This window comes from Mustela nivalis (assembly GCF_964662115.1).
Source record: "Mustela nivalis genome assembly, chromosome: 3".
Classification (NCBI taxonomy): domain Eukaryota; kingdom Metazoa; phylum Chordata; class Mammalia; order Carnivora; family Mustelidae; genus Mustela; species Mustela nivalis.
This window is the reverse complement of record NC_139022.1, coordinates 3,991,122-4,011,594: the sequence shown is the minus strand read 5'-3', so window position 1 is coordinate 4,011,594 and position 20,473 is coordinate 3,991,122. Positions and strand designations below refer to the sequence as shown.

Below are 20,473 nucleotides of genomic sequence, written 5' to 3'. Positions count from 1 at the left end.
AGAATGGAAGAGTAAGTAGCTGAAAAAAAGGTGGAGTCATTGTTCCACAGCATTAAAGACACTGAAGTTCTTGATTATAAATTCTAAAATGACAGTATTTTGTGTCATCTCTCATCTCTTTAATTGCATGGAAGCTCGTGAATGGTGGGTGGATGTTGCTTTTAACCAGGACCAGCTTTGACAATGAATGGAAGGAAAGCAAAGGGAAGGTGACATATTTAATGTATACAGGATACATGCTCAATGGCAGAGCATGGTATCCAACTGGGCAAGAAAGGACACTGATGGAGGTAAATGTCAGCTCACACAAAGCTTCATACACACACACACACACACACACACACACACACACACAGATTGAACAAGGTATCCATAAATATTGTTTGAAAGGAGAATGAACAAGCTTCCCCAAGATGTCATAGGATATATGCTATATCTGACTTCTATATCAGACAAAACCCATATGCAAGAAAAGAAAGTCATTGCATTCATTTGTTCCTGCTTAAAAAAAATGTTTTTGTTATTCTAGGTCCAAATTTGCTTTCCTTCTGTTTTGTTTTTTTATTTTTGTTTTGTTTTGTTTTGCCCTGTTGTTTCTGCTTTTGTTTTTATCTTTGGATCTGAAACTTCTAAATTTCAGAGAACACAAGAAATGGAATTTGCTGATGTTCTTTCCAAGACCTAACATCCACATTCAGCTTGTGATATCTAAATATTTTCTTATAAAACCAAGATGAAATTGTTGTTATAAAAAGCTTGTCCTTATAAAGCATTGCATTCAAAGATCTCCACTATTAAAAAAGTAACCTCTGAACTGCTAAACATGAAGAGCTACAAATATTTGTATGGTTTTTATATAGTGATTTTCCAAAATGTTTTCTTTTCCACAGACAATGAAGCCCCCAAATGTGTCCAGTGTCACTGAATTTCAGCTGCTAGGATTCCAGAACCTTCTTGGATGGCAGACACTGCTCTTTGCCATCTTCCTATTCATCTATTTTCTCACAGTCACAGGAAATGTTGTCATTATTGCAGTGGTGAGCCAGGACCAGCGGCTGCACTCACCCATGTATGTACTTCTCAAACACCTCTCATTTCTGGAGATCTGGTATACATCCACCATTGTGCCCCTTCTCCTAGCCAACCTGTTCTCTCACGGCCAAGCCATCTCCTTCCCTGCCTGTATGGCACAGCTTTACTTCTTTGTGTTCTTTGGGGCTACTGAGTGCTTTCTTCTGGCCATGATGGCCTATGACCGATACCTGGCCATCTGCAAACCACTCCACTACTCTTTCCTGATGAGTCCTGAGATCTGCACCAAGTTGATGGCAATCTCCTGGTTGACAGGTGTAGGCACAGGATTTCTGCCCTGCCTAATGATTTCCAAATTGGATTTCTGTGGTCCTAAGCAGATCAATCATTTCTTCTGTGATCTCCCTCCCCTCATGCAGCTCTCATGTTCCAATGTGTATGTCACCAGGATGGTCATTTTCATCCTGTCAATTGCAGTACTGTGCATTTGCTTTCTTCTTACACTTGTGTCCTATGTTTTCATTGTATCTACCATACTGAGAATCCCTTCAGCATCTGGACGGATGAAGACCTTTTCCACATGTGGCTCCCATTTGGCTGTTGTCACTATCTACTATGGGACCATGATCTCTATGTATGTTCGCCCCAATGACCACCTGTCACCTGAAATCAACAAGATCATTTCTGTTTTCTACACTGTGGTCACCCCACTCCTGAACCCTGTTATATACAGTTTGAGGAATCAAGAATTCAAAGAGGCAGTTAGAAAAGTCGTGAGAAAAAAGTGTGGTATCTATAGAGTAAGAGTGAAGGGGGGTTTCTGTTAGGTAATTAAAAAATATCACACAGTGGATTAATTTGGGGAATATGTGAGTGGCAAGTTCAGAGCCTTCAAACCAAAATGTCATCCTTGGCACTGTGTGGAATTCCACAAGCCATAATGAAAGAGTTTCATCATGGTCCCTTGCCAACAACTGTTCAGAAGACAAATAGCCTCTATTAAACCATTTTGGGGGCAATTTTACCCTTTGAGTCTTTCATCTTCTGCTGAGGATCTAATTGTATTATTTGAGGGATGTTGATTTCACACATTACTTTCAGATTTTACAGATTTTCCTCCTGAGTTCATAAAGCATGCATGTAGAAAGTTTTACAACTTTTAAGTACTGGTAGGAGACTGGCCTTATAGATTCAGTTCCTGGTGCTATTGGTGACTATTAAATGCCTGTGGAATGAATGAAGGTATATAAATAATTACTGACCTAAATTAACTTCCAGTGATAAGGACAAAGAAGGGTTTTTGATGTGCCAAGAATTTAGATACAGGAATTTAATTTTGTAATGCTTTTTATTTTATGGATAGGGAAGGAAGATGCCAAAGAGAGAGAGGCATAAATGAAGGGAGAGGGACAGCTGGAGAGGGAAGAAAGAGAAACACAAAAGAAAGAGGAAGAAAGGAAGGGAGGGAGGAAGTGAGGGAGGAAGGAGGTGGAAGGAAGGGCAAGAAAGCAAACAGAGAGGGGAAAAAGAAAGGGAAGGGAATAATAACAGATGGGAGTGGAGGAAGGAGGGAAGAGAGGAGTCAAACTTTCTTTTATTCAACCAATATTTAGAAGACCCCTGTTACTCCTGCCTTCTATCTCATTTGTAAATTCTACAACTATCTCCATGCCCTTTATATGCAGTCCTCTTTCTGCAGTCTGATTGCCCAGGGACACAATGGTAAAGAAACTGCCAAGGGATATTTGGTCTGAATGGAGCCTCTAGTATTTAAGGAGATTATATATATATAATATACGCTATATATAATGTATATAATATACACTATATATATAGTGTATATGTGTATGTGTGTATATATGTATGTGTGTGTATACACACACACACACATACATACATATAAAATGTCTTACCCAAGGAGAAATGGATTTATGACTATTTGTGATGTTTGCTGTGAAACAATAGAGTATAAGCTGGTTTATCTACATGGGACAGTAAGGTCTGAATCAACATAGAGTGTTATGAATGATTTCTATGTTTATGTTGTACTTTAATCTACACTTTACATATGAGGAGAATAAGAATGGAGGTGGTATCCTAGGCAGGGAGCATGGTGTGAATGTCAGGAAAAGAAGCCTGGGGAACATGGGGATGGAGGAAGAAGACGAGTTTGGAGACGAGTTTGGATCATTGAAAGCCCTATAAGGATTTTTGGATTTTACACTGAGACAAATGATGGATTATCAAAGGGCATCAAATAGGAAATGGTATGATATATTTTGCATTTGCAAATCTCACTGCTGTTTAGAGAGAGGAGTGACAGAAAGCAAGACCTGCTGGTGTCATAGCAGTAGCCCACATGGGATAGGAGCTTGGTTAGATTTTAGGTTTGATGATGCCTCACAGATAGTAAGGCTAGGCATGAAAATTCTAGACTCATTCACTCATGCCCATGCATTGGGGTCAGTCTGTAGTCTCTTCCTAGTCCAGTAGCCTATTTGTGATATGTTCCACATCAATCCCTGAGCTTTAGGGGTAAGTGCACTTTGACCCTTTGGCACATGTTTTTAATTCTTTTTACCTTCCTTCTTCCAACCCTTGTTTCCTCTTCCTCCAGAATCTGACCTGTGAGGACTGCTGTTAGTCTTTATCAGATCCATCCATTTCAAACATTGAATAAAAGAAAAATGATACAGTAGAATCTGAGATAGGGCAGGAAGTTGGTGACAGAAAGGAAAGTATAATTTCTCTGAGATTTTGGATATAATATGAAGAAATAATCAAATATCCTATCTTTCATATGGTCATTTCTGATAAATATCTCAAAAGCAACTTATGTTTAACCAGACTTGCTATCTTACCAAAAGCTTCTTTCTAATTATAAGCTTGATAGGTAATTTGGCTCTGTGACCACATATGAAAGATTTCAAAAAATTATTTCAAATGGACATTTGGGTAACATAAATCTGGAGCTTAGAGTGGTATCCTGGCTGAAAGTGAATTTTTTTTGCTTTGTTTTGTTTTGTTTTGTTTTACATGTAGATCCTATTTGAAAACAGCATAGCATGCAGGAATTACAAAACATAAATTTTTAGTAGAGAAGAGGAAGCTAAGGGGAACTAAGAAGGAGCAACCACATAAATGGGAAGGCATTCATAAGGTGATTGTACAGACTCCACTAGGGGGAAGAGAATGGAATGGGAATGGAAGTGGCTTGCAAGGAAAGCAGTTGTGTGTATGCAAACAATTACCCTGAGAAATGCACCTTTGAAAGAGTGAGATAAAAGTGAACCCTGAGATAAAACTGGGCCCAGTATTTGAAGTGTCATTGTGTTTCAAAAGAGGTAAGATTTTAACAGCTGAGTAAGTCTGAACACTTCCAGTAAGAGTCCAGTAGTGAGCAAAAGCTTGAGGAATAAATATCCAGGTGATAAATGACAGCCTGGGGTTGAAGAGGGAAGGATCTCAGACAAATGTGACTCAAATCAGCATTCAAAGGGAAAAGCATTTATTTATTGTGAGAGATAGAAGGGAGAGGACTTTGCAATCTGATGGGTATTCAAATAATTAGTTAGGACTTGTAGACGTCTTCACCTGTGGACTTAATCACAGGACTTAACCTGTGGGTTTATGTTTTTTGAGATCAGGTAGCAGCTCTCCTTTAGCACAGAGAATGCAGGTCTAGGTTTGAGAAAGGTGATGAAGTCATTCCAAACTCATTTGATAAAATGCGATTGATAGATTTCTAAAGACAGGTGGATTGGAGGCAAAAATGATTGCCTAGATGAAGTAGGATAACACTGATTTATTGCAATGTTGAGTTGCCTGCCTTGTGCACTGTGCTTTAAGACCATTCAGCTGTTTGTGCTCAGGACCATATAATAAAATAGTTCATTTTGCGCTAAGACATAGCTCTGTGGATAGAGTCATATATGTGAAAGGAAAGACATGATGGATTCAAGAGTCACGGATTGTCAGGAAGAGATACCAATATGGGAGGGAAGTGAATCAAACAATGACTGTAAGTACAGAATTAAATAAAAAGCAAAACAGAAGGATTGTGTTATAGGATTTTGTTATTTGTAATAGGACTCTCTGTGCTACATGGATAGATAGGAAGTGATGCATAGAAGGTTAATGGCTTAAAAGACTAAAGATGGTTTCATTTTAGGAGATGACAAAGCCGTAAGTATGGCCATAAGAATAAGTGAGATAAATCGGATCATGAAAATAAAGATGGGTTGGTCACATGGTTGAGGACAAACATTCTAGTAGGGCAAAAAGTTATGGTCCTGGTGTCTTTTGTAAATGAGAGGGGGTAGTCAGTAGTTTAGTAAATTATCTCAATAAGGGGTGGGTAGGTTCACTACCTCTTTAGCGTGAGTCTTAAAACGTATATAGTTTTTAAAAGGAGTAGGAGAACAATATCCAAGGAGTATCATTTAAGAGCAGGGAGTTTATCGTGTGCATAGACTGATGCTGAGATATAGGGAAAGGGACTGTTAAGCAGTTCCACTTAAGACAATTAGTGCTCAGTTTCCATTCAGGCAAGGAGGTGCGATAAGATGCATCAAGAAGTGGCTTAACAAGAGACATGAGTTCCAAAGGGAGGCTTAAGTGTGACTGACCATGGCTGTCAGCTTTTCAAGGCCTCTTGTGGGGCGTGAGCCTATCACTGTTCTCTCAAGGCACCACTCCCGCTTTGCATGGAATATGTGATCTCCAATGGAAGTACAATTAACATGTTTTAAATAAAACACAATTTGATTCTCAGTTCCTTTTAAAAAGGTCTCGAGACCTTTGTGTTGTGGCATTAAAAGGGCCATTGTTACACATGTTGTTGATAATTTACTTCTATTTTTGGTTGTTCAAGAACTATGATACACTCAAGGGTATTATATTTTTAAGGAAACATTTCAGAAATTTGTTATAGCATGTACTAGGAAAATTACATGGAACTTCTAATGAAGTCCATCTACTACTACAAATAAATTTTTAAGTATATATGTTAACAATATAAACTATATAATTTTTCTGGTTCTTGATCTATTAACTGTGCACAATAAAAATAGCATTCATTATCATGTAGACATCATTTTTTTTGTTAAAAATACCACTTTACCAACAACCTTATGACATTGAACAAAAGGAAAATTGACATTTGATCATTTCTATCTCTAACAAACACAGAACTAAATGTAACTTTAATCCCTAATGGCTCCAGCTAGATCCTGAACCATTTTTATGTAATCACATGACTTAAAATGTTTTCTTGAGGATCAAATTACCTCTAAACCTGTCATTTGAGAACAAGGACTATGACTTAATGCTTGGTTTTAACTTATAGTCCTACTCTCAATAGGCAGCACATAAGTAGACACAGGTGAAGGGCCAGAGAGGCGAACCAGGAGGAACTAGCTACTGGTAATCCTATACCAGCCCTCATGCTCATTGACCTATTTTCTTTTTTTTTTTTTTTAATTTGATAGAGAGAGTGAAAGAGCACAAGTAGTGGGGGAAGCAGGCAGAGGGAGAGGGACAGGCATCTTCCTGCTGAACAGGAAGACCAATGCAGGTCCTTATCCCAGGACCCTGAGATCATGACTCGAGCTGAAGGCAGTCACTTAATAAAGGAGATATTCAGGTGCTCCAAGTGATCTATTTTCTTATAACCACTCTCATATCTGTCAATGGAGTTGGGCTGATTAGATCAACATTCATTTAGTGCACAGTGTTAAAAAGTGAAAATATTACATAATACAGTGGTCAAAAAGACATTTTGGAAATCAATCATTTCTTCAAAGTCTAGCTCTTCCACACACAGGGACCATGGTATGCCACATACCATTTAATCAATGCCACTCTTAAGTAACTCAAATTTAAAAAAGATAAAAGAAAAATAATATTCACCCATAATAGTTTCTATTTAAATTCCCTGAGGGATCTCTACATACATTAGTAATTCATAACTAGTGGGCAGTTCTATAGAGTGGCTCTGTTGATGTTCTATACAAGTTCCCAATTCAGGCCAAAACAACCATCTTCTGATAATGGTGCACACCTGCATCCCTCTATGTAATGTGCACTGGACTGCTGAATTTGAGTTGATGCCCTCCCAGGGGCATTTCTGTAGCCACTGACTAGCTAAAGACCTGCCTTTTTGGCCTAGTTTTCCATTGAATTCCCAGGTACAGATGAATTGTGGGGCAGCTTCACTACTGGCCTATGTCTGCCTCCCTCACTTGCTGCAGGTGTATCTCCTAATAGGGATTCCAACAGTCTTAACCTCTCCAGTTCCTGGATATCTGCCCTTCAGAGAACCACCTTTAAAACAGAACACAGTGATGCACACATCAATTCCAGTTGATATGAAACGAGGAGGGGATGGAAGACAGTTTAGAACACATAGGACCTCACACAGTGTGGGAAGATAGTTTTGCTATCATCATACAAAATGGATGCAATCACATTTATATTGCAATCCAAAACTGGATTTTCCTCTTGGTGGCCATCAAGCCAAAAGATGTAAACAAGCCAAAGTCTGGGAATGGAAGGATTTTGCTTCAAAACATCAAATTTGATATTGCTCAGTGAGGAGTCCATTTGAAATTCTCTCTCTCTCTCTCCCTCTTCCCCTTCTCCTCTCTAAAATAAATAAATACATATTTACTTATTTTTAAAAATTTCTTAAAAATATTTTTTGATAGAGAAAGAGAAAGAGAGCATGAATGGGGAGGAGATAGAAAAGCAGACTCCTAGGTTCATGACCTGAGCTGAAGGCAGACACTTAGCCAAGGGAGTCACCCAGGTGGCAAAAAATAACATAACATTAACATAACATTAACATAACATAACATAACATAACATAACATAACATAACATAAATGGAGAGAGAGTAGGACAGCATGTACACACTGGGATATTTCCCAAAGAAGTATCTCCCTGAACAACAAAATTGAGAAAGTCTTAAGCTAAGTGTGCATATATATTCATCAAGGGGATTGCCAAAGGAGAATTTAATGTAGAATTGAGACAAGTGTTTTCCTAATTTGACAGATTAGGGATGCTGGTTGATTGAAGTCACCAGGGCCAGGAAGGATTGGCATCATTAATTCTCTGGCTCTAGTTAGTTCTGTGTTTTAGTGCTCAAAGGGATTTAAATCCTGCAAAGCAACATAAGAATGTGGTGGTATGAATAAATGAAAATATGCTCAACATCATATATAATTAGGGAATCAAATGCAAATTATAAATACAAGGAGATACTACTACACATCTACTAGAATGGTCAAACCAAGACATGGACAATATAAAATGCTAGTGAGATTGTAAGGATAGGAATTTTCATTAATTGCTGGTGGGAATGCAAAATAATACAATTTTGTAAAACAGTGCAGTAATTTCTTATAAAACTAAATAACTCTTAAATAATCTATCAATCACTTCTCTTAGTATTTACATAAAGGAGTTAAAAAATTATGTTCAGGTAAAGTCTTACACTTGGATGCTTTACAGCGGTTTCCTTTACTATTGCCCAAAGTTGGAAGTGACCAAGGCACCTTTCAGTAGGTAAAGGATAGAGAAATTGTGGTACATCCAAAAAATGGAATAGTTTCAGTGCTAAAAAGAAATGAGCTATCAAGGGGGGAAAAAGACATGCAGTAACCTTAATTATGTATCATTAAGTGAATGAAGTCAATCTGAAGAGGCTACATACTGTAGGATTCCAACCATATGACATTTTGGAAAAGATCAAATCATGCAGGCTACACACAATCATTGGATTCCAGGCATTGGAAGGAGGGAAGGGTGAACAAGATGAACACGGAGATTTTTTGAGAAGAAGGAAGTTATTCCCTATCACACCTTAAATGTGTATCCATGTCATTACACATTTGTCAAGAACCACAGAATATACAACATCAGGGAGTAAACCAATGTAGATGATGAACATTGGGTGACAATACTTTGTTAATGTAGGGCCATGGTTTTTGAGAAATGTGCCACTGTGATGGGTTGATAATGGGCAAGACTGAATGTGTGGGGTTGAAGATTCATAAGGGCACTCTGTAGTTACTGCTCAAGATTGCTCTGAATATATATCCCCTACAAATATAAACTCTACTAAATATAGTAGACTTAAAGACACCTCCAGATTGAAAATGAGGGAATGGAAAATAATCTATAATGCTATTGGACATAAAAAGAAAGCCAGAGTAGACATACATATATCAGGCAAGCTAGATTTCAAAACAAAGACTGTAATAGGAGATGAAAAAGGGAATATTATCATAACAAAGGGATCTATCCAACAAGATCAACACAATCAAGTGGGATTTGTTCCTGGGTTGCAGGGCTGGGTCAGTATTTGCAAATCAATCGATATGATACACATTGAGAGGATCCAAATGTATAAAACAGTAACAGGCATAAAGAAACTCACTGATAATAATACAATAATAGTAGGCGTCCTTAACACCATACATATCAACGAACAGATCATCTAAGCAGAAAATCAATAAGGAAACAATACCTTTGAATGACACACAGACCAGATGGACTATAGTCAGACTATTTCCTTCTAAAGAAGCAGAGTTCACATTTTTCTTAAGTACACATGGAACATTCTCTATAATAGATCACAAACTGCATCACAAATAAGCCCTCAACAAGTACAAAAAGATTGAGATCATAGCATGTGTATTTCCAGACTACACTACTATCAAACACAACAAATAATGTGGAAAGACCATGAATACATTGTGATTAAAGAACATCTTACCATAAGTAAAGAACAACCCATCCATGAGCTAACCAGAAAATTAAAGAAGACAAAGAAAAGTAAAGAGAAGTGAATGAAAATGAAAACAAAAACAAAAATAACAAAACAACAAGCAAGCAACAACAAAATGACAATCCCAAACCTTTGGGATGTAGCAAAGGCAGTCCTAAGAGGGAAATATACTGAAACACAGGTTTCCTTTAAGGAGCAAGAAATATATTAAATACCCAACTTAACCTTACACCTAAAGGATCTAGAAAAGGACCAGCAAATAAAGCCTAGGGGCACCTGGGTGGCTCAGTGGGTTAAAAGCCTCTGCCTTCAGCTCAGGTCATGATCCTAGGGTCCTGGGATCAAGCCCCACATTGAGCTCTCTGCTCAGTGGGGAGCCTGCTTCCTCCTCTCTCTCTCTGCCTGCCTCTCTGCCTACTTGTGATCTCTGTCTGTCAAATTAAAAAAAAAATTAAAAAAAGAAACAAAAGAAAAAATTTAAAGCCTAAAGTCAGCTGATGGAAATAATAAAGATTAGAGAAGAAATAAATTATATAGAAAGAAACAAACAAAATCCATTGAACAGACCAGTGATACTAAGATCTAATTCTTTGAAAGAATTAATACAATTTATAAAACCCTAGTCAGACTCATCAAAAAGAAAAGAGGAAGGACCCAAAGAAATAAAATCATAAGTGAAAGAGGAGTTAACACAACCAAGATCCCCAAAATGCAAATAATTAAAAGAATATTTTGAAAAATTATATTCTAACAAACTGGGAAATCTGTAATAAATGGATAAATCCCCAGAAGCAAACAACCAAAACTGAAATGGAAAAAATAAAATGAAAATTTGAGTAGACCCAATACAAGAAAAGAAATTGAATCAGTAATCAAAACTCTCCCAAAAAACAAAAGCCCAGGGACCAGATGGCTTCTCAGGAAATTTTACTAGACATTTAAAGAATACTTGATACCTATTTTTTTTTATCAAAATAGATTCTAAAAAATAGAAATTGAATAAAAATGTCCAAAACTCATTCCTTGAGGCCAGCATTACCTTGATTCCAAAACAAAAGACATCACTAAAAAAGAGAATTACAGACCAATATCCCTGATGAATACTGATGCAAACCTCTATGCACATAGCTGGAAAAGTTAAGTCAACAACACCTTAAAAGAATTATCCACCATGGTCAAATGGGATTTATTCTTGGGCTGCAGGACTGGGTCAGTATTTGTAAATCAATCAGCATGATACACAACATTAATAAAAGAAATAGTAAGAACCATATGATCCCCTCAATAACACCGAAAAATCACTTGACAAAATTCAGCATCCACTATTGATAAAAACACTCAAAAAACTAGGGATAAAGTGAACATTATTCACTTAAGGCAATATATGAAAGAGACAGTGCTAATATCATCAATGTGAAAAACTGAGAGGTATTCCTCTAAATTCAGGAACAAGACAGGAATGACCACTGTTACCATTATTATTTAACATAGCACTGGAATTCTTAGTGACAGCAATCAGAAACAAAAAGGAGTAAAAGACATCCAAATTAGGAAGGAATATGTACAAATTTCACTAACTGTAGATGATATGATACTCTAAATAGAAAATCTGAAATTCTCAACCAAAAATATTCCTACAGCTAATACATGAATTTAAAAATGTTTCACGATAGAAACTCAATGTACAGAAATTAGTTGTATTTCTATACAACAATAATGAAGCATAAGAAAAAAAAATCAAGGAATCCCATATGCAGTTGTACCAAAAATAACAGGATACCTAGGAATAAACACAATAAAAAAGGTGAAAGATCTGTACTCTGAAAATTATAGAAAAATTGTGAAAGATGTTGAAGATGACAAAAAGAAATAGAAAACATTCCATTTTCATGAACGGGAAGAACAAACATTGTTAAAAGGTATATCCTATCCAAACCAATCTACATATTTATGCAACCCCTATCCAAATACCACCAGCATCTTTCACATGGCAAGAATGAACAATCCTAAAACATGTATGAAACCGCTAAAGATCCTGAATAACCAAACCAATCCTGAAAAAATAAAATAAGCTGGAGGAGTCACGTTACTGGATTTCAAGCTGTTATAAAGCTGAAGTGATCAAGACAATATGGTGCTGACATAAAAATAGACACATATGTCAATGGAAAAGTATAGAAATCCCTGAAATTGACCCATAACTGTATGGTCAAATAATCTATTTTTTTCTTTTTTTTTTAAGTTTTATTTAAATTCAAATTAGTTAACATATACTGTACTGTTAGCTTCAGAGGTAGAATTAAGGAATTCGTCAGTTGCATACAACAGTCAGTGCTCATTACATCAAGTGTCCTCCTTACTGCCCATACCCCAATCACCTCATGCTCCCACTCAACTCTTTTCCATCAGCCCTCAGTTTATTCTCTATAGCTAAGTGTCTCTTACAGTTTGTCTCTCTGTTATTATCCACTATTATTTTAATCCTTCCTTCCCCTATGGTCACCAGAATATTTCTTAAATTCCACATATGAATGAAATCATATGCTATTTTTCTTTCTCTAATTATTTTGCTTAGAATTTTATGTTCTAGTTACATGGGAAAATGTCAAAAGTCCATTCTTATTGATGACTAATAGCCCATTATATCTCCATTCAATTTTTAATATATATTGAATATATAATGAATATAGTCCATTATAAGTAATGAATATCTAGTGAAAATATAATGAATATATATGTGCATATATATTCAATTTTGAACTTTGTGAGGAGCCTCCCTACTGTGTTCCAGAGTAGCTGCACCAGTTTGCACTCCCACAGTGTTCCTGGGTTCCCCTTTCTCTGCATCCTTACCAACACCTGCTATTTCCTGAGTTGTTCATTTTATCCATTGTGACTGGTGTGAAGTGGTATATCAATGTGGTTTTAATTTGTATTTCATTGATGATGAGTGATGTTGAGCTTTTTTTTTTTTTTATCTGTCTATCAGCCATTTGTTTGTCTTCTTTGGAGAAATGTCTGTTCATATCTTCTGTCCCTTTCTCGATGGATTTCTTCTTTTGGATATTGATCCTTTATCTGATATGTCATTTCAACATAGCATCTCCTATTCTGCAGGTTGCCTTTTAGTTTTGTTGATTGTTTCCTTTGCTGTGCAAAAGCTTTTTATCCTGATGAAGTCACTATGGTTCAATTTTGTTTTTGTTTTCCTTGCCTTTGGGGATATGTTTAGCAAGAAGTTCCTGTGGCCCAAGTCATAGAGGTTTTTGCCTGTGTCCTCCTATAGGATTTGATGAGTTCCTATCTCACAATTAGGGATTTCAACCATTTAGAGTTTATTTTCATGTACGGAAGAAAAGGGCCCAGTTTCATTCTTCTGTACTTAGCTGTCCAATTTTCTCCAACACCATTTATTGAAAAGACTGTCTTTTTTCCATTGGATATTCTTTCCTGTTTCATCAAATATTACTTGACTATACAGTTGAGGGTACATTTCTGGCTTGTCTATTCTGTTTCATTGATTTTGGGGTTTGTTTTTGTGCCAACACCGTATTGCCTTGATGATTACAGGTTTTTTTTTTTAATTTAATTTCATTTCATTTTTCAGTGCTCCAAGATTCATTGTTTATGCACCACACCCAGTGATTACAGTTTTGTAACAAAGCTTGAAGTCCAAAGTTGTGATTCCTCCAGGTTTTCTTTTCCTTTCCTTTTCTTTCTTTCTTTCTTTTAATTACTTTGGCTATTCAGAGTCTTTTCTTTTTCCATACAAATTTTAGGACTGTTTGTTCTAGATCTGTGAAAAATGCATATGGTATTTTATAGGGATTGAATTGAATGTGTAGATTGCTCTGTGTAGCACTTACATTTTACCAATATTTATTCTTCCAATCCATGAGCATGGTATGTTCTTCTATCTCTTTGTGTCCTCCTCAATTTCTTTCATAAGTGTCCTATATTTTTCACAGTATGCACATTTTATCCTTTGGTTAGGCTTATTCCTAAGTATCTTATGGTTTTTTGGTACAGTTGTAAATGAGATACATTCCTTGATTTCTCTTTCTTCTGCTTCATTGTTGGCATAAAAAATGCAACAGAATTTCCCTGGGAAGCCGGCTGGCCCTGGGCTTTTGTTTGTTTGGAGATTTTTGATGACTGTTTAAATCACCTTACTGGTTATGGGTCTATTCAGGTTCTCTATTTCTTCCTGGTTCAGTTGTGGTAGTTTATATGTCTCTAGGAATGCATCCATTTCTTCCAGAGTGTCAATTTTTTTGGCGTAGAGTTGCTTATAGTATGTTCTTATAATTCTCTCTATTTCTTTGGTGTTAGTTGTGATCTCTCCTCTTTTATTCATGATTTTATTCATTTGGGTCCTTTCTCTTTTCTTTTTGATAAGTCTGGTCAGGGTTTATCAATCTTATTAATTCTTTCAAAGAACCAACTCTTAGTTTTGTTGATTTGCTCTATTCTTTTTTTGGTCTCTATTTCATTGATTTCTGCTCTGCTCTTTATGATTTCTCTTCTCCTGCAGGATTTCTTTCTTGTTCTTTCTCCAGTTCCTTTAGGTGTAGGGTGAGGTTGTGTACTTGAGACCTTTCTTGTTTCTTAAGAAAGGCTTGTACCGCTATATATTTTCCTCTCAGGACTGCCTTTGCTGTGTCCCACAGATTTTGAACCATTGTGTTTTCATTATCATTTGTTTCCATGATTTTTTTCAGTTCTTCTTTAATATCCTGATTGACCCATTCATTCTTTAAAAGGATGTTGTTAAGTTTCCATGTATTTGAGTTCTTTCCAAATTTCCTATTGTGATTGAGTTCTAGCTTCAGAGCATTGTGGTCTGAAAATGTGCAGGGAATGAACCCAATCTTTTGATACTGGTTGAGACCTGATTTAGGTTCAAGGATGTGATCTATTCTGGAGAATGTTCCATGTACACTAGAGAAGAATGTGTATTCTGTTGCTTTGGGATAAAACTTTCTGAATATATTTGTGATGTCCATCTGGTCCAGTGTGTCATTTAAGGCCTTTATTTCCTTGTTGATCTTTTGCTTGGATGATCTGTCCATTTCAGTGAGGGGACTGTTAAAATCCCCTACTATTATTGTATGATTGCTGATGTATTTTTTTGATTTTGTTATTAATTGGTTTATATAGTTGGCTGCTCCTATGTTAGAGGCATAGATATTTAAAATTGTTAGATCTTCTTGTTGGACAGATCCTTTGAGTATGATATAGTGTCCTTCTCATCTCTGATTATAGTCTTTGGCTTAATATCTAATTGATCTGATATAAGGATTGCCACCCCTGCTTTCTTCTGATGTCCATTAGCATGGTAAATTGTTTTCCACCCGCTCACTTTAAATCTTGAGGTGTCTTCACGTCTAAAATGAATTTCTTGTAGGCAACATATAGATTTTTTTTTTTATCCATTCTGATACCCTGTGTCTTTAATTGGGGCATTTAGCCCATTAACATTCAGGGTAACTATGGAGAGATATGAATTTAGTGCCACTGTATTGCCTTTAAGGTGACTGTAACTATATATTGTCTCCGTTCCTTTCTGATCTACTACTTTTAGGCTCTCTCTTTGCTTAGAGGACCCCTCTCAATATTTCTTATAGAGCTGGTTTGGTGTTTGCAAATTCTTTCAGTTTTTGTTTGTCCTGGAAGCTTTTAATCTCTCCTTCTATTTTCAATGATAGCCTAACTGGATATAGTCTTCTTGGCTCCATGTTTTTCTCGTTTAGTGCTCTGAATATATCATGGCAGTTCTTTCTGGCCTGCCAGGTCTCTGTGGATAAGTCTGCTGCCAATCTAATATTTTTACCATTGTATGTTACAGACTTCTTTTCCTGGGCTGCTTTCAGGATATTCTCTTTGTCACTAAGACTTGTAAATTTTACTATTAGGTGACGGGTTGTGGACCTATTCTTCTTGATTTTGAGGGGGGTTCTCTGCACCTCCTGGATTTTGATGCTTGTTCCCTTTGCCATATTAGGGAAATTCTCTCCAATAATTTTCTCCAATATACCTTCTGCTCCCCTCCCTCTTTCTTCTTCTTCTGGAATCCCAATTATTCTAATGTTGTTTCGTCTTATGGTGTCACTTATCTCTTGAATTCTCTCCTCATGGTCCAGTCGCTGTTTGTCCCTCTCTTGCTCAGCTTCTTTATTCTCTGTCATTTGGTCTTCTATATCGCTAATTCTTTCTTATGCCTCATTTATCCTAGCAGTGAGAGCCTCCATTTTTGATTGCACCTCATTAATAGCTTTTTTTAAATTTCAACTTGGTTAGATTTTAATTCTTTTATTTCTCCAGAAAGGGCTTTTATATTTCCCAAAGTGTTTCTCTAATATCCTCCATGCCTTTTTAGAGCCTGGCTAGAACCTTGAGAATCATCATTCTGAACTCTAGGTCTTGACATATTACCAATGTCTGTATTGATTAGGTCCCTAGCCTTCGGTACTGCCTCTCGTTCTTTCTTTTGTGGTGAATTTTTCCGTCTTGTCATTTTGTCCAGATAAGAGTATATGAAGGAGCAAGTAAAATACTAAAAGGATGGCAAAGACCCCAGGAAAATATGCTTTAACCAAAGCAGAAGAGATCTCAAATCGTGGTGGGTGGGGGGGGAGAAAGAGGAGAAAAAGAAGTTCAGAAAAAAAAAGAAACAAAAAAAAAGAAAATGAATAAAAAATATAAAAAGAAATATACATATATATATATGTATATATATATATATTAGATAAACTAGGCAAAAACATTAAAAAAGAAAAGGGTAAAAGTAAAAAAAATAATTTAGCAGAAGAAGAAAAAAATTGAAAAAATATTAAATTAACTGCAAGACTAAAGAATCATGGGGAGAAAGCCATGAGTTCTGTGCTTGGCTTTCTCCACCTCTGGAATTCCGCTGCTCTCCTTGGTATTGAACCTGTACTCCTTGGTAGGTGAATTTGGTCCTGGCTGGATTTCTTGTTGATCTTCTTGGGGAGGGGCCTGTTGTAGTGATTCTCAAGTGTCTTTGCCCCAGCCAGAATTGCACCCCCCTTACCAGGGGCGGGGCTGAGTAATCAGTTTGGGTTTGCTTTCAGGAGCCTTTGTTCCCTGAATGCTTTCTGTAGAGTTCGGAGGATGGGAATGAAAATGGTGGTCTCCCAGTCTCCGGCCCAGAGGAGCCGAGAGCTCGGGGCCCCACTCCTCAGTGTGCCCTCAGAGAATTAGCGCCCAATTACTCCCGTCTCCCTGGCCTATGGCCACGCTCGGAGCTCACCGAGCCTCTGACCTATTCAAAGTAACCCCGAACTGAGAGCTCACTCCTCAGCTCTCTCTCTGTAGCCGGCTTCCCTGTTCTAATACCTGCAAGCTCTGTGACACTTAGACACCCCTGATCCTTTTGTAACCCTGCGGGACCTCAGGCCATGCTCATGTAACGTGGGTTTCACTCCAGTTTAGCCTCTGGAGCGATGTCCCTCAGCGGATCAGACTTCTATAAGTCCTAATATAGTGCTCCATTGCTCCCCCACTTGCAGGGAGCTGGCCCCTGCCCCCCGCAGTCTATCTTCCTGTCGCTTTGAATTCACTTCTCTGCCAGTCTTACCTTTCAGAAAGTGGTTGATTTTCTGTTTCTAGAACTGCTGTTCTTCTCTGCGATCTCCCGTTGGATTTGCAGGTGTTTGCAGTCTTTAGATTAGCTATCTAGATAATCTCCTGCTACCTGATGTAGTCTCAGGCTGCTACTTCTCTGCCATCTTGACTCCCCATTAACTCCTTTCTATAATGACTTTTTAAAATCTTATTTGTCTTCAGCCATATTTTGGACTTTGTTGTCATTCCTAATGGAACTATGTCTTAAATCACTAATTTGGGTAAGCAAACTACTAAATATCACATTGTATCAGTCCCTATGGGTGAAATAACTATGACAACAGCAGTTTTAAATTTTAACTTATATCTCGTTATTTGCTCTTTACAATCTGAGACTCTAACAACTGTCACTCCTTTGCTCTTATCTCCAACTAGGCTGACAGAGCTAAGCCTCAACCCAAAGTCAACCTGGCTTCCAACAAACACATCAGGGTCCAAACAACAGCTGAGTGATTAATTTTGATGCCAAATCCACCTTTGTCTTTAATTAGTTGTCAGTTCCAATTTCCAAAAGGAGTATGAAATGCCTTTGTAATTTTGTTGAATCCTATCCTCACTTCTGTATAGTAAAACGAGCTGATAGCATTATCTCAGAATTGGAAAGATGAAATGTAATCCACATCAATTCCCAGATTAGATCTGGCATATTATTTTGACTCCATTTCTTTAAAAGCTTATCAGATTCCAATGATCCTCTTTCTCTCTTACAGTACATACTTTTCCTATTGAATCTGGATATCTCCACATTTTCCCTAGTCCCATTCCTTTCTAGCCTCAGGCTACCAGTGATCACTTTGTGTACCACACCCAGATTTTTGTTCACTATTGGATACTTATCACAAGACTTCAAACTCACCTAGACAATAAAGTCTTCCATCTAACAGAAATACACATAGCCTTTGAACATCACACCTTTTCTAATCTCTTCACACAGGTGTTTCTGGGTAACTTTTTGCATGCAGAATTGCTTCCAATTCTTTACAAAACCATTTTCCTCTCCCACTGTGACTGGAATGGTGTTCATTTTCCCCAGACCAAAGAATCCACACTGCCCAGGAAAATAGTAAATCTGTGTGGATAGCTTTTATGAAAAATTCTTAATCTTCACTTTCCACACTCAATGCCTTAGGGCCTCTCATTTCCTAGAACAGTCTGCTTAATGATCTTATAAATGTCTTCCCATCTCTTATTCCCCCTCTCTTTATTTATTTATTTAGTCTCCTTCTATCACTTAAAATTTATGTTTTGAATTCCCTCTGTGCTTGCTCATTATTTATTTGTGTTTACACACTCTTTTTGAAAAATCATATTTATCCCTATATTTTCATATATCATCTATATGTTAAAATCTTGCAAAATTTTAACTATGGATCAGCCACAACTTTAAGCTCCAGAACTATATAGCCAATTGTCCACTTGTTATCACTCTTTTAAGTCTGTCATATGTGTATAAATACTCTTTCTTCTCTCAATATGCAGAGCCTAGTACTTTTGTTACAACTAGATATGCCCAACAAATGCTAAAGGGAGTCTTTGTGGTTGAACTGAAAGGTGGATAGTAAGTATAAGTCATATGAAGCTATAAAGATCTCTAATAAAGAGAAACATAAAACAGTATTATAATTTTGGTATTTCACCCTACTTATTATTTATTATGACTTAAAATGGAAGCATGTTATAATAATTTTCAATCCATGTGAAATGTAAGTCAGCATTGTGGTGACATGAGATGTCCCTCCTTCACACCCCTCTCTTTATTAACGATAATGAGACATTCACACAGAGACATACTCTGTGGAAGTGGTTGGATCTGGTACTAAACTCCAAGGGATGTGGGAGAAGGCTCACTAATCTGTACATCTGCATACAGGTAGACAGACTTAGGTATAGGTATTAGAAAGAGTAAGATTCACCAAATCATCCCCAAACACTCTGAGATCTATCTGGGAAAATACTGGAGACTGCTGACTTGGACAGACAACCATGGATAATAAAGAATTTGTAGCCATAAAAACTCACCAAACGGAGATTCCAGAATGACACAGGAGCAACGTCACCCTGACATCAAAGCCAGATAAGAACACTACAAGAAAAAATAAAACTATAAGCCAATGTTTCTGGTGAATATAGATACCAAAGAAGCAAATGGAGACCCAAGAAATAAACTTCTTCATATACAGTCAACTAATATTCAACAAGGGAACAAAGAAAACTAAACAGAGAAAGGATATTGTCTTCAACAAATGGCGATGGGAAAACTGGGTAGCCGTATAGAACAGAAAAATGAATTTGTACCTTTATCTTCTATCACTCACAAAAATTACATGACATGGATTAAAGATGTAACATAAGATATGAAACCTTAAAACTTCTACAACAACAACAACAAAACATGAAAGAAGTTCCTTGACACTCGTTTGAACAATGACTTTTTGGGATATGACATCAAAGCAAAAGTAGCAAAAGTAAAAATTAACAAGTGGGACTGCATCCAATTCAAAAGCATTTGCACAGCAAAAGAAGCAATCAGCAAAAATAAAAACACAGCCTATGAAATGGAATATAAAACTCAGTAACAACAACAATCTGATAAAAAAAAATGGTACAGGAACTCAACAGAATTTTTCCCAAAGAAGGTATCCAAATAGTCAACAGGTAAGTGAAAAGATGGTGACCATTACCAAGCATCAGGGAAATGCAAATCAAAACCATAATGACATGTTGCCTCACACGACCGGAATGTTGGACTAGATATCATGAAGAAGACAAGAGACAATCAGTGTTGGAGAGAATGTGGAGAAAATGTAACCTTTGTGCACTGTTGGTAAAAGGTAAGTTGGTTCATTTAATATGGAAAATAGTGTGGAAGTTCCTAAAACAATAAAAAAAAAGAAAGATAAAAGAACTACCTTGTGATCCAGTAATCCTACTTTGAGAAATACAGTGAAAGGAGATGGTATCAGTATCTCAAAGAAAGTCTTCACTCCTATATTCACTGAA

General features: G+C 36.9%; 1 protein-coding gene across 1 annotated transcript; it reads left to right on the top strand.

The window, feature by feature from the left end:
- Window positions 1-893: 893 nt before the first annotated feature.
- LOC309861241 (olfactory receptor 11L1-like) lies at window positions 894-1,859 on the top strand (the record flags this gene model as incomplete). Its single annotated transcript, XM_082724027.1, has 1 exon — window positions 894-1,859. One exon carries the CDS (start codon window positions 894-896, stop codon window positions 1,857-1,859), a length of 966 nt encoding a protein of 321 aa, XP_082580153.1.
- Window positions 1,860-20,473: the final 18,614 nt, after the last annotated feature.